At 33.8% G+C, this 15,296-nt stretch overlaps 1 protein-coding gene across 1 annotated transcript in view; it reads left to right on the top strand.

The window, feature by feature from the left end:
- The window catches only part of HSPA4L (heat shock protein family A (Hsp70) member 4 like), a 50,009-nt gene that overhangs the window by 15,694 nt on the left and 19,019 nt on the right, over positions 1-15,296 (top strand). Inside the window, exons 4-12 of the mRNA XM_082611755.1 lie at positions 1,107-1,229; positions 4,006-4,105; positions 4,468-4,601; positions 6,368-6,612; positions 6,755-6,831; positions 7,697-7,848; positions 8,319-8,425; positions 9,410-9,543; positions 11,174-11,373. Of these exons, the coding sequence (XP_082467881.1) occupies positions 1,107-1,229; positions 4,006-4,105; positions 4,468-4,601; positions 6,368-6,612; positions 6,755-6,831; positions 7,697-7,848; positions 8,319-8,425; positions 9,410-9,543; positions 11,174-11,373 (1,272 nt within the window). The remainder of the gene's footprint in view (positions 1-1,106; positions 1,230-4,005; positions 4,106-4,467; positions 4,602-6,367; positions 6,613-6,754; positions 6,832-7,696; positions 7,849-8,318; positions 8,426-9,409; positions 9,544-11,173; positions 11,374-15,296) is intronic.

Genomic DNA, 15,296 nt, shown 5'->3' with positions numbered 1-15,296 from the left:
GGACCGGGGCACGAACCTGCGTCCCCTGCATCGGCAGGCAGACTCTCAACCACTTCGCCACCAGGGAAGCCCTATATTATTTTTAAAAATACTGTATTGTTGTGCCTCCTATAATCAGACTCAGACACATGGGTACTTGATTCATTTTCCCTTGTTTCAGCATGCTTGATTTCTTCCCATGTTTAAAGACAGTAATTTCATGTAATGCTTGGTTTTGAACTTACTTGTAAATTGATTTGGAAACAAATGGCTATCAATTTGAAGTCTGTTTCAAAGTAAATTTTATATACTTATTTATACATACTTGTACACTTATATACAAACATGCACTGTGGTGCTTGAGAAGTTCTTTAAAGCTCTTCCAAAGTTTAGTGTATTCACTCCATTGGAGTACAAAGGTAAAAGACATGGCCTTTTCTTCTGTAAATTAAATGTAGTTATTGTATGGGTTCTAAGGTAACTTTGTATTGCTTATAAATATTGTGGTTGTCATTATGAAAGGATTTGATTACTTGAATAAAGCAGTGTATTCCTTGGTCAAGAAGCACTGTAAAGTTTCATTTTAGGTGCTTAAATTCAACCTAGTCTTAAACCTGTGTATGAGATGAAGTGGTTATTTTAAAAAATAATTTTAAAATTCCATGTATACATCTATATACAGTAATATATATTAAATTTCTTTTTTTTTAAATAAGGAATTTTTTCTTTTGGCTGTGTTCTCATTTCCTTTTCACAAAACTATTACTAAAGTTTTCATTTTAAACCCAAGAAGAGTTCTAACTTCCAAAAGAAAGATTATTTGATCTTTTTCCCCTTATTTGTTTATAAGAGTAGTGAATGATAAAACTTGCTTTTCTGGGAGATGGGGATCTGGAGCATGTAAAGACACTCTAATAGATAATTTATTTGGTTGTAATACTATGTGTAAGGCACTGGAACTTCAGAGATGAGACAATGACACTAGAGCAATCCTTTTGGTATATAACTTCATTGAGCAAGGACTTAGCCTTTTTCACTGTTGTGTATCGGTCATGTATAAGGTAGGTACTCATAAAATACTAGATGAATAAATGACTCTTGATAAATATCTCCACTTTTGGCTTTAGGTGCGATACCTAGAAGAAGAGAGACCTTTTGCAATCGAGCAAATTACTGGAATGCTGTTGGCTAAGCTTAAAGAGACTTCAGAAAATGCTTTGAAGAAACCAGTGGCTGACTGTGTGATTTCCGTAAGTTTTACCCCAGTAATGAACACTCTTGAATCATATTTTCCAGTGTATTAATGTTGTATTGAAATATTTTTCTTCCCTTTTCTTTATTCCTTCTGCCCTTATCCAGTAGATAACCTAAATCCATTTTTACTTTTATGTTAAAAAATTATTTTATTTGATAAAGTTCAGGATTGAGTTTCCCATAAAGTTAACTGTGATAATCAGTGAATCTTAAAATAAAAACTAATGTATGTGATTAGTTGCTGACTGCTATACCTGCCACTTATCCCTAAGAATCTTTCCAGGTAGCACTTAACGTCCCACCTCTAGGAACGGACCTTATTAACATTTATGTCAAAGGTTGAAAGTGCCCAGTTGGGAATTTGAGATTCTGTATATTCTGTATCAGAAATAAAAGATCCTTTTTTTAAAATGATAAATTAGATGTATTTAATGTGTATACTTCCAGAAGTTTTGACATACGCATACACCCGTGATACCATCATCATCACAATCAGTATAATAAACACATTTATCACCCCTCAAAATCCACTTGAGCCTTTAAGATAGTTTGTATATAAGATGAACAATATGACGCTTTGATATACATAGTGAAATGATCACTACAGTCAAGCATATTAATGTATCCATCTCCTGTGGTTACTTTTTTTGTGTTTGTGTGGTGAGAATACCTGAGATCTACTTTCTTAGCACATTTCCAGTATATAATAGTGTATTGTTAAGTGTAGTCACCATGCTGTACATTAGATTTCTAGAACTTATTCATTCTACATAACTGAAATTTTGTACCCTTTGGCCACTGTCTCCCCATTTCCCCCACTCCCTGCCCCTGTTAACCACCATTCTACACTATCATATGAATTAGACTTTTTTAGATTCCACATATAGGTGAGATCATGCAGTACTTTTCAGAAAGAAAAGATCTGTCTTTTAAAGATTCTTAACAAAGTGTTTAATCTTTTACCCCCTGTCTTATCTCTTGAGATTCCATTATATATTGATAACTAGTTTTTAAGTTATATGTTGTCACCTAAATGTGAATATATTCTTAGTACTGTTAAACTTGACTACGTAAGTTCAGGAATCTCATGTCATCAGAAAAATAGAATCTTATTATGAACTCTTCAGTGAATTTAGTAATTAAAATTTGTCAGGTGTATTTATTTATTTTTTTTAATATTTATTTATTTGGTTGTGCTGGGTCTTAGTTACGACAGGCGGGCTCCTTAGTTCCGGCATGCATGTGGGATCTAACCTTGACCAGGGATCGAACCTGGGCCCCCTGCATTGGGAACATGGAGTCTTAACCACTGCGCCACCAGGGAAGTCCTTGTCAGGTGTATATAGAATTTTTTAATGAGAGAAAAATATTAGCTTAGTATTTTGTTTTCCAGTCATTTTGTAATAGTAAATGATAGAGTTTACCATTGTCCAGGCCCTATTAAAGGCATTTAACGTGTATTAACCCATTTAATCCTCAGAACCACTCTGTAGGTAGGATATTATTAACCTCAATTTCACAGATGAAAAAACTGAGACACAGAGAAGTTAAATAACTTGTGGTCATAACTCTTCCATTATACTGCTACTTGAAAGTATATGTCAGAATGGTGCACATTTTAAAAATGTATCTTAAATTCAAATCCATCCCTATTTAACCATACTTGATTTTACTTTCATGTCAGAAATTAGTATCAGAACATGGCATTGTGAACTTCTTGGGCATTATTAACTTTGTAATCAGTGCAGTAGACCCATGTGAGCTGTACAAAGGGAAGTATTTTCTTCTCTATACACTGTCATATCCCTAATGGCTAGAAAAGTACTGGTACATAAGTGCTTAGTGAAAATTAAGTGAACCATACCTTATAATTTAGATTTTTGTCTGAAGGATAATACCAAAATCAGGATATACAAACTTATCAAAATTCAAATTCTTTTTGTGTTATTATCTATTAAATGAAATTTCTATATTCAAAAAGCACTAAGATTGGAGGAGACTACTTAAAATTGGAAGAGCCCCAAGTTTTGTACATGGATATACTTAATTAGCTTTTTAGAAATTTGTCTGTAGACCAAATGAAAGTGCTTCTTAGTTTGACAGTAATAAGTATATGTAATCTTATTAGTTTAAAATTAAGAGCTTATTTTTAATAGAAATATATTTAATGTTTTTTTGTGATTTATAAAGAAACACATGATCATCATAAGTCCTCTGCAATACAGTTCCCCCTCCCTTTGAAATACAACCATTGTAAACATTTGGGAATATATTCTTCTAGTAGTACATACATATACGAAAGTGAAAGCATGCTCTACATGCCCCCTTTTTTTAATGTAATAAAGATACTATTCCATGACAATTCAGATCGATCTGATTCTAACACCTATATAGGATTCCATTATGTGGATATAACATATTTAACCAATCTCATTTTAATAGACTCGGGTTTTTAATGTTTCATTATTAAAGATTAACAAATAAGTATTTTTATAGACCAACATGAGAAGTATTTAACATATTTTTGAAATCCTACAATATTAATTTTATTTTACTAATTGCTTTAAATTTGTGTTCATACTTTAGGTCAAAACTTTATGATGTAGAAATTGCCAACCTTAAAAAAAACTAGTATTTTTTCCTCATTTATTTAATTAGAACACCAGTCTTTGCCTTAAGCTGTACATAAGTTCATTTTTCAATTGATGAAATGTTTAAGTAAAATCTATTACATTGAACTAATAACACTTAATTATTGTTTTGCAACACCAGATTCCGAGCTTTTTCACTGATGCTGAGAGAAGATCTGTGATGGCTGCAGCCCAGGTTGCAGGCTTAAATTGTTTAAGGCTAATGAATGAAACTACTGCAGGTGAGCAGTTTGCAGTTTGAAAATCACTGTCAGAAAAATATTATTATAGTTTTTTTTCTAATTATACAAAGCATTTATTTTTTAACTCTATTATGTACTGATTTAAGCTTGTCGTTTTGGAGCACAACATTATGGCAGAGTTTAAACATGTCTTTCATTGGCTATAAGAGTCATTAATATTGTAGGGTTATAGATGGGTAGAGAAAAAAAACATTAACCAATTTATGAAAAGTGAATTTACTTTGAAACTAATAATTTGTATTACTCTACTGCGTGTTAAAATGTAGTATCAACGTGACTTACCTATTGTTTTCCAAGTGATTGCTAGGCTGGAATTAACCTAATTCTTTGCTCTTACATAGTTGCACTGGCATATGGAATTTATAAACAGGATCTTCCTCCGTTAGATGAGAAACCAAGAAATGTAATATTTATTGATATGGGACATTCTGCCTACCAGATCTCAGTTTGTGCTTTTAACAAAGGAAAACTTAAAGTAAGTAAATAAATGATTTGCTATATTTAATTTTAATGTCTAAGAGCATATGAGACTATATAGAGAACATTAATGCTTGGGTTTAAATCCTGGCTCTGCCACTTAAAAACTGTGACCTTGAGCAAGTTACTTAACCTCCCCAAATCTCAGGTTCCTCACCTGAGGATATTATCAGTAAGTACCTCATAGAATTTTTGAGGATAAAATGAGTTAATGATTATAAGATGCTTGGAATGCCATATAGTAGATATTATGTGTCAGCTATTTTAAAGGTTTTCAGTCACCTATCGGGGAGCGTAAATTACATATTTATAAATGTACATAGGAAACATTTCTAAAATGATTCCCATTGTCTTTAGAAACTTTTCTATCCTGGAGTCCTAATCAAAATTTTCTACAGTGTGGTATTTACCTCTATATGCTTATCTTCTTACAGCCTTTGTTTGGTTTTGTATTCATTTCTACATTGATTATCTTAACCAGACTTAACACACACTCTCTCTCTCCCCCCATTACACACATGTATAGATTAGCTCAGAAGAGTAAATGCTTTGGGTTATCCAGCACCTTTTAGAGCCTTTCGTCTTGCCGTTTATAGTACTATATTAACATCCTTGTAATCAGAAAATTAAAGGGAAATGACTCATAGTGACTATAGAATAGTTTTTTGCAAATTGTTTTAATCCTTGGTATTCAGTGTTGAATTTTAACTTAATTAAAAAAGAACATTTTCCTTTCTTCCTTTTTAGTGAATACCTTAGAGTATAGAGCTATAATTTTTAAGATCACAGGCCCCTTTGGAAGTTTGATAAAAGCTATGGCCCTTCTCTCAGAAAGATGCACATTTGCACTAGTCACATACCTACACAATTTTACATCTAATTTTGGGTAATACTGGACCTCATGAGAAGTCTGTCCATGGATTCTTCATGCTAATCTGGGATAACATCCCAATCAGGCTGTGCTCACATCCTACTGTGATGTTTACCACTATTCCACCACCCATCCTTGTGAAAAAAAGTTGATGAACCACACCAACAGTGGGATTCTACTTTTTTAGTCGTGACTGTTATAAGTAGTTATTTTTGCCCTCTACCTCAGGGAGAGAGACTAGATGTCTTGGTCCTATGTTTTCAAGAACTATATCGTTGAAGTGCTGTGACTCGTCTATTCCTTTTCCACTCGACTGCTTACTGGGGCCTATTGCTCAACAAGCTTATTATATTAAATTTTTGTGTCTCCTCACTTTTTTTGTTTTCTTTTTTGTTCCCTCACGTGCTTTTTTGTTCCTTCTATATATTTATGTGGGATGGGGGCACTAATTCCTGATTTGTAAGTTGACCAATTACAATATTTTAGATTTAATCTTTGGATTGGCTCTTCTTTGCTCTTTTGTTTTTGGTTACATACTTAGGACCCTTTCTTTGCTCTCTTAAACTGGTTTTTGGCCCACCTGTTCAGTGTTGTTATAGAACCATGGGTTGTGAGATAATGAAGTTTTAGTCATTGTAACTCAGTTATTTCAGAATTAGAATTATTCTTTCATGTAGGTATATAGATCTATAACTTAAAGCAGATAATTCAGAGTGGATAGATATGTTGGCTAAATATAAGTGATAATTAATATAAGTGGTTCCAAATTTGGTACCCCTGTGATTTTTGTCAAGCTCTTTGGTTTTGATTTTAATTTTAAAAAGTATTTTGGAGGGGGAGCTGAAAACATCTAATATTTCTGAAAATTCAGTTCTGGTTTTTCAATTAAACAGGTCTTGGCTACTACCTTTGATCCATATTTGGGTGGCAGGAACTTTGATGAGGTTTTAGTAGACTACTTCTGTGATGAGTTCAAGACAAAATATAAGATAAATGTAAAAGAAAACTCTCGGGCCTTGTTGCGCTTATATCAGGAATGTGAAAAACTAAAGAAGCTAATGAGTGCAAATGCATCAGACCTTCCACTGAACATTGAGTGTTTCATGAATGACCTTGATGTTTCTAGTAAAATGAACAGGTACCATGCATGCTTTCGGTTTGAAAAGTGTTTCCTTATTTTATGTTTATTTCATGTCTGATTTTTCTTCGTTCTGTTATTTTAGAAGATATGCTCAATTTTTATATCCCCAAATAATGAATTTTGTTTCATTTTCCCACAGGGCTCAGTTTGAACAATTATGTGCTTCCCTCTTAGCCAGAGTTGACCCACCATTAAAAGCAGTAATGGAACAAGCTAGTAAGTGGAAGTTACTGAACTAACCATCAAAACTGTACCATGGGGCTTCCCTGGTGGCGCAGTGGTTGGGAGTCTGCCTGCCGATGCAGGGGACGCGGGTTCGTGCCCCGATCCGGGAGGATCCCATGTGCCGCGGAGCGGCTGGGCCCATGGGCCATGGCCGCTGGGCCTGCGCGTCCGGAGCCTGTGCTCTGTGGCGGAGGAGGCCACAGCAGTGAGACGCCCGCGTACCACAAAAAAAACCCAAAAAAACAAAAAAAACTGTACCATGGTGTTACTTGAATGGGGTAGAACATGGTAAAAGCAATAAAAAATTCATGTGCTTTTTGAAGACTTGTATTTCTTGTTTTAGAGAAGGAGATTATAACTCATTGTTTATTCATAAGAGCCGGGCCACTAGAAATCAGAGTTTATGAGAACTCCTTCTGATTCATATTGTTTACATCATAAAACTAATGCTAGTTATATTTGAAGGTGTCTATATGTAAGATTTTAAAGATTGATTGAAAGTGGAAATGAGGACATGACTGCTTTTTGTTAAAGTTTTTTGTAATCAATTAAAATTACCTTCTGTGGCGATTTGTGAGGTAGAAGTTAAAACTGAAGGACTCTGAAATCCATGAGGTGCTTGTCTGTCCTTGTGGTCACTTCATCATCTAGACCAAGTACAGTGCCTGATAAGTAGATAATTAATATCTATTAAATTTTGCTTTTTTCCAAAATTTATTTTTATCTTCTTTCCATTTTACCTTGTTTTGAGCAAATAAAAACATACATTTTTTTAAAAAAGTACTTTCCGGGGTCTACTGTTCACATTTTTATAAAGACTGTCTTATTTTTCTCAATTAAACCCTTCATTTTCCAGACTTACAACGTGAAGACATAAGTAGTATAGAAATTGTAGGTGGAGCAACACGAATTCCTGCTGTGAAGGAACAAATCACTAAATTCTTTCTTAAAGACATAAGTACCACATTAAATGCTGATGAAGCTGTTGCAAGAGGGTGTGCATTACAGGTATGATTATTAGTCTTTTTTTAAATTTTAGAATGTATATTTTGCCAGAAATATGGTGATAGGCCTCAGAAATTTTTAATATTATCTTGTCCAACCAGTTATCAATAAGCTAAAATTAAATTGAAATTATTCCTGAAATATAAGGGTTGTGTCTGTCCCATTTGTTTTTAAACTATCATAGGACGGTATGTCTGTAATTATACTGAAAAAGCATTTATTTTATGAATTCTTATAATTATTCCTATTTAAAATTCTTTTTTTGAGATTTAAACATATTTTACATCAGTTTTTGTAAAGTCACAGAAAGAGTGCTCTGACACTTTAAAATTTTAACTAGTTATTACCAAAAACCCAGAAATTTTTAAAATATAACAATTTTATTATAGAACTTTATTAAGCAGTTCAATCATGGTAACCTAGGATATGTTTGGTGTTTGTTGATTTAAATATGGTATACATCTTATTTTCAGTGTGCGATTCTCTCACCAGCATTTAAAGTGCGTGAATTTTCCATAATAGACCTTGTTCCCTATTCAGTCACATTAAGATGGAAGACCTCTTTTGAAGATGGGACTGGGTAAGTTACTTCTAAAGCCTTGGTTAGAGCTTGTCATAAATAATCAATTGAACCTACTATTCTAAATTAGAGGAATTTATACTTCTTAAACTTGTCAAACACTTTAGAATACTATCTTAGAAACAAGGAGAATATAAAAATGATATATAATCTGTAAACCATTATGGCATATTTTTTAATTAGTATTTTATCATGAAAGTAAAACATTCTCATTTTCAAATAAAAATCACAGTATAGAAATATGAAAACTTAAAAACTTGCATTTGCCATACCCCAACTCCCTTAGCCCATTTTATTGAGGTAACTATTGTTAACAGCTGGGTATATATCTATCCAGTCATTTTCTTTGAATATCGAAATAAAAGCATCACTTTTAAATTGTACTTTATTATTAAATTTGCATTTCTGACTGTTGTGAGCTGCAAGTCTTTTCATGCTTTGACATTAACATTTCCTTTTCCATGAACTGCCCAGGATATAAATTGTTTACTTTCCTACCAAAATAAAAATCTGTATTTCAAATATTATATTTGACTGCTTTTCAGAAGTATAGTTTGTATAATAAAATAAACCTGTATTTAGGTTTTGAAGTTGCTTTTAAGATTTTGTTCTGTGTTCTATACATCTGCACCCCCAAGAAATTGAAATTTTTGCACAAATTTCAAAAATATCGATAGAATTTGGTCCTCAGATGTGAGCAAAAACATCCTTATATATTGCCTTAAAATATACCTATTCTCAGATAATTTTTCTCAGTAGGATAGAATTGTCTGTTACTATGTCAGACGTTCTAAAACTTTGAGCCCTAAACCTGTCAAAAGGCATGTTTATTTATAGCAAAACCAGTAATTCTTTTTCTTAACATTTGTGCACAGAGGTCTTTAAAATTGCTGCTTATCATGAATTAAAAATGAGATGGATTCTGTAATTAGGTTCATAGGCAACTTTCTATTTGTTTTTAACTGTTTTCCCACTCCATTTTAGGGAATGTGAAGTATTCTGTAAGAACCATCCTGCCCCATTCTCAAAAGTCATTACTTTCCACAAGAAAGAACCATTTGAACTAGAAGCATTTTATACTAATTTACATGAAGTGCCTTATCCAGATCCAAGAATTGGTAAGAGAACTCCAAAATTTTTTTTCATAAATTTTAGCCTCTTACAAATATGTTAATACTGGAATCAAGGAAACAAAGTAACATTTCAGCTAAGCCAGCACTGGATTTTTAAAGAAAGATAATCATACTTTTTTCTAAACGTGCACTTTTTAGTGCTCAGAGTTTATTTCTGGAATAACAGCAAGTTTGAATCTTTTTAATTCATTTTGAAATGCGTATTTAAAATGCTCTGTAATTGACCTGAAAAGTTTGGGTGAGGGTTATTTTTTAATGGAAGAACTCTTTAATCGGTAAACTGAAATTGTGCTGCCAGACTGACTACCTATTCTGATTTTAAACTTATGTTCACTGGCAACAACTAGAATCCAGTTAATCATTGGATTAATACAGAAGTGGAAATAGGAGACTGTAATATCCATTGTAGCTGAGTAATCTTTTAGAAGATATAAAACAAAGTATGATTTACATCATTTAAAAGAGAAGGAATATTTAAAATTTTTCTATATGTGCTACTTTTATTGATAGACTAAAAAAGGGGACTATTAATTTTTCATGTACATTATTTAAAGCAGTAGAAGTAAATTATTGAAAATGGTATTAGTTTTCGAGGGCTTCTGGAACAAAGTACCACAAACTAGGTGGTTTCAACAATAGAAATTTATCGTCTCACAGTTCTGGAGTCTAGAAGTTCAAAATTAAGTTGTTGGCAGGATTGGTTCCTTCTGAGGGCTGTGAGGGAAGGATCCATTCCAGGCGTTTGTTCTTGGTTCATAGATGGCTGTCTTCATGTTCTCATGATGTTCTCCTTGTGTATGTATTTGTCTCCAAATAAGGACGCCAAGTCATTGGATTAGAACCCACCTGATGACTTCACTTTAACTTGATTACCTGTAAAGACCCTGTCTCCAAATAAGGTCATCTTCTGAGGTTACTGGAGAGTAGGGTTTCAACATATGAATTGGGGCCAGAGGGAGGTCACAATTCAACCTCTAACATAGGTCGGCCAGATTTTTTATGTACAGTTTTTCTGCCTGGTAGTGTCTCTTTACTATGGATAACATTATATATTTGAGATTTTTTTTTCTGAAGAATAAAACATCAGATTTCTTAAAGTGAAAAATTGATGTGACCTCAGTAGGTAGTAGTGACTGGATAACTTAGCAGTTTTGCTATAGGAAAAATCCAGAAAAAATTTTAAATTGCTTTATTTATGAATTACCAAGATGATTATGATTTGCAAAGTTTATAGCAAAAAGGTAATATCTATTTGGTTTTCAAACTCAGAAATTGAGTTTTGTTATTTTGGTTTTAGTGTAGCAACATTGTAAAACTTAAAAGTGATATTGCCTTCAGTCAGATTGTCCTTGGTTAAGATCCCAACTCTCCTTTTTCCTATTGTTGATGATTTTGGGCAGGTTGCTTAACCTGTCTGAGTGTTTATACCAGGTTTATTAGTATATTAAAAAGGTAATCTGGGGGAAATGCATGTCCCACAGAAATTAATCAGCATATGATAATTTATGATTTTCTTTTGCCAGCATCTGAAAGATGATAGTAAAACTATTTAATGAATGAATTGAACGAGTTAATCTGAGGCCCATGTACTGATCAAAGCTCTTTTTTCCTTAAGGGAGCTTCACTATTCAGAATGTTTTCCCACAGTCTGATGGTGATAGTTCCAAAGTTAAGGTTAAAGTTCGTATTAACATCCATGGAATCTTCAGTGTGGCTAGTGCATCAGTAATTGAGAAGCAGAATATAGAAGGGGATCACAGTGATGTTCCTATGGAGACAGAAACTTCTTTTAAGAATGAAAACAAAGATGATGTGGTATGTAGAAATTCTGTTTCAAAAAGGTTCCTCTAATATATGCAGTATCTTAATTCTACCTGGTACTTTTAATAGCTGAAAATATTAATATCTGAGGTTTTGCTCTGAAGTTCTGCTATAGGAATAAGTATATAAACTTTTAAAAATAAAATCATTAAAGAATAATTCTATTTTAAATGCTCTACATCTTTTCACATTGTAACGTGCTTTTCGGAGGCTTGTGTATTTTTCATAGCATTGTATGGAAAATATGCATATGTGTGTCTGGAGTCATCTTTCCTAAATTCTTTATTTCTATTAAAAACATTTATTATAGCTAGCTTTCTAGCTTACTGATAAATCCAATTCAGACTGATAAATTCTGAACTGTATACATATGTGTTTTTAGATTGAGAATACATGCTTAAGAAATTTTCAGAGCTTAGTTAGGAGATATCTGTGGCAGTTGAGCAGAAGAATGTGCTGTAGGTTCAGTAACATTAAAACAGATTTTTGACAGTTTCTTTATGAAAGAGTTATATGACTCTAACATTGTATTTACTCTTGGCATACTATGAATGAAGGAATCTTAGGAGAAAGTTATTATGTTCCATTACAGAAAGTTTTCATCTTTTTATGTATACTATTTGTAAGTTATTTTAATGGCTTTTGTTGGATTTTTTTCAAATCATAATTGGAGGTCTGCCCTAGATTTTTCATATATTTCTGCATGTTAAGAATGGATTTTAAGATTTTAAATTTCAAGACAGTTTCTCCCTTTTGTGAAAGTTGTCTTTTTGTCTGTTTTTACTAACAGCTACTATAAAATATTTTCTTCCGGATTGATCAGAATTCTACCACTACTCCTTAAAGTACTTTGTTTAAGGACCATGGCATTTTCTTTCATTCTTCTTCCCGTGTGTTATTTTCCTATTACATCCTCCCTTCCTTGAATTGAGGAGAAGGAAATACTGTCCTAATATGTTAGTGAAGATACAGTCAATTTTTCATAAATAGACATAAGAGTAATAGGTGAAAAGTTAATTTTCTTAATTGTAGTTCACAACAATGTATGGCAGACATTTAATCCATTTAAGATTTATTTTTTGCTAAAATTGAAAGCATTCTGTATGCCTTTTATTTTGTTTTTAACATCCTTATTGGAGTATAATTGCTTTACAATGGTGTGTTAGTTTCTGCTTTATAACAAAGTGAATCAGCTATACGTATACATATATCCCCATATCCCCTCCCTCTTGCGTATCCCTCCCACCCTCCCTATCCCACCCCTCTAGGTGGTCACAAAGCACCGAGCTGCTCTCCCTGTGCTATGTGGCTGCTTCCCACTAGCTATCTATTTTACATTTGGCAGTGTATATATGTCCATGCCACTCTCTCACTTTGGCCCAGCTTACGCTTCTCCCTCCCCGCGTCCTCAAGGCCATTATCTATGTCTGCGTCTTTATTCTTGTCCTGCCCCTAGGTTCCTCAGAACCATTTTTTTTTTTTAGATTCCTTATATATTTGTTAGCACATGGTATTTGTTTTCCTCCTTCTGACTTACTTCACTCTGTATGGCAGACTCTAGGTCCGTCCACCTCACTACAGATAACTCAATTTCATTTCTTTTTATGGCTGAGTAATATTCCATTGTATATATGTGCCACATCTTCTTTATCCACTCATCTGTCGATGGACACTTAGGCTACTTCCATGTCCTGGCTATTGTAAATAGAGCTGCAATGAACATTGTGGTACATGACTCTTTCTGAATTATGGTTTTCTCAGGGTATATGCCCAGTAGTGGGATTGCTGGATCGTATGATAGTTCTGTTTTTAGCTTTTTAAGGAACCTCCATACTGTTCTCCATAGTGGCTGTATCAATTTACATTCCCACCAACAGTGCCTTTTAGAGTGAGTTCTTTTAAAGCTATTTCACTTTCTTCACCTCTTTTTCTTCAAAGTCTCTGTGTAATGTTTTAGACCTTTAGTTTTCTCTGTGTAATGTTAGTGAATCCTGGGCACTAAAAACAAGGAGAGTATGGCACCCATTTTCTACCTCTCCTGGCATTTCTTATTTGCTGCTTCTATTTGTCTGTGGGCTTGAAATCCAGTTAACCAGTCCTTTAGGATGATCTCTTGAATGTGGACTTAAAAAACTCACTTGTGAATAAAATGTATGCATTTATAACATCTGCTTTGGCCATTCAGAGATTGATTTGCTTACAAGAGTGTTTTCGGCTTACTAGAACCCAGGTAGTTGGTGTTCCATATAAGGTATTTCTTCTTCTTAAGTGAGATGTTCCTGAGTATTTCCTTTATAATTTATATAAGCAAGAGCCAAAAAAAAGGTAACTAACATTATGGATCATATACTTAGCATTGTTGGTGAGCACATTCACATATATTAATCTCCTTTTAAATCCCTACCTTAGTTGATACAATAGGTGTTGAATAAATTATAGTTTATTTTCTTATTCTTGCTAATAACGTAAATTATTTCCTTATCGTTGCTTTTAACATAAGGGGTGATGTTGAGTACCCTACTGTATAGAAAATACCCTGTGTACTGTATTGCTTAATGGTTCTCTCTAGGACTTTTCCCTTTAATTCTGTATCCAGAAGTTTAAAAGCTTAAGGCTTGGGCTTCCCTGGTGGTGCAGTGGTTGAGAGTCCACCTGCCGATGCAGAGGACACGGGTTCGTGCCCCGGTCTGGGAAGATCCCACATGCCGCGGAGTGGCTAGGCCCATGAGCCATGGCCGCTGAGCCCGCGCGTCCGGAGCCTGTGCTCTGCAACGGGAGAGGCCACAACAGGGAGAGGCCCGCGTACCGCAAAAAAAAAAAAAAAAAAAAATGAAAGCTTAAGGCTTAAATACCATTATAAAGCAGTCTCTCCCTTCCTCCCTCCCAAAATGTGAACAAATTCAAAGTAGACTCTGGAAGCTAATTGTTTTAAGCTTTACAGCAGAAGGTAAGAGGATAATAAGTTCTTTTTACTGTTCCCTAGTTGCTGACATTGCTGGCTCTGTGGTCAATGAAACCCAGACATATATCAGTGAGCAACTGTAGTTCTTTGTTTTTTTCTTTCTTTGCATGAGAGTCAATTTATGAGAGATTATTTTATGGGCCTCATTTTTTCATTAAAAATTAAGATGGCTTCGATTTTCCTGAAAAACCATAACATAGATTGCCAACTTTTCTTCAGTACAGTATAAGGATGTCTCAGAAAATGGACACTTTTCTTCTAGGTATTTATTAATATCTGGACATATTAGGAAGGTATTACAACTTAGGCTTCATGGCACAGTGAAGGATCAAAGAGACTATTTATCGTACTAATGTTCCACAATTTATTCCCCAGTTGTTGACAATTTAGGTTGTTTATCTATTTTTTAATTCAAAATATCTGATTACTTATATGTACCAGGTACTGTTCTAGGCACTGAGGATACAGTGGTAATAAGCAAGATAAAGAAGGTCCCCACCCATCTGTAACTTACATTCTAATGGAAGAGGATAGGCTAGAAGCAACAAGATACCATATAAACATAAAGGAAATTAACAGCAGGGGATGCATAGTGGAAATTAAGTGATGAGGAAAGCCACCTGTGAGGAAGGAAAAGGAAAGCTAGCCTGAAAGATGAAAAGGCAGTTTGAGAGTAAGGAGCAGGTAGGTAGTTGTCCAGACAAAGAGAATAACAAAGGCCCTGACAGCAGGATATCCTTTTTTATTGTTACAGATACTAAGGTAGCTGATAATATAAAATACAGAAAAGGGGAGAGTGACAAAAAAAAAAAAAAGAAATTGAGAAGGTAGGTCAAGGGACAGATTAGATAATTATTCTGGATGTTATTCTTAAGTGCTTTTTCATTTATTCAGCAAATAACTAGAGGTACCTAAATTGTGTTTGGATATAGCAGTGAATAAAAAGACAGTCTCA

This window comes from Mesoplodon mirus (genome assembly GCF_964341445.2).
Source record: "Mesoplodon mirus genome assembly, chromosome: 2".
Taxonomy (NCBI): domain Eukaryota; kingdom Metazoa; phylum Chordata; class Mammalia; order Artiodactyla; family Ziphiidae; genus Mesoplodon; species Mesoplodon mirus.
This window is presented reverse-complemented; position numbering and strand designations above follow the sequence as displayed.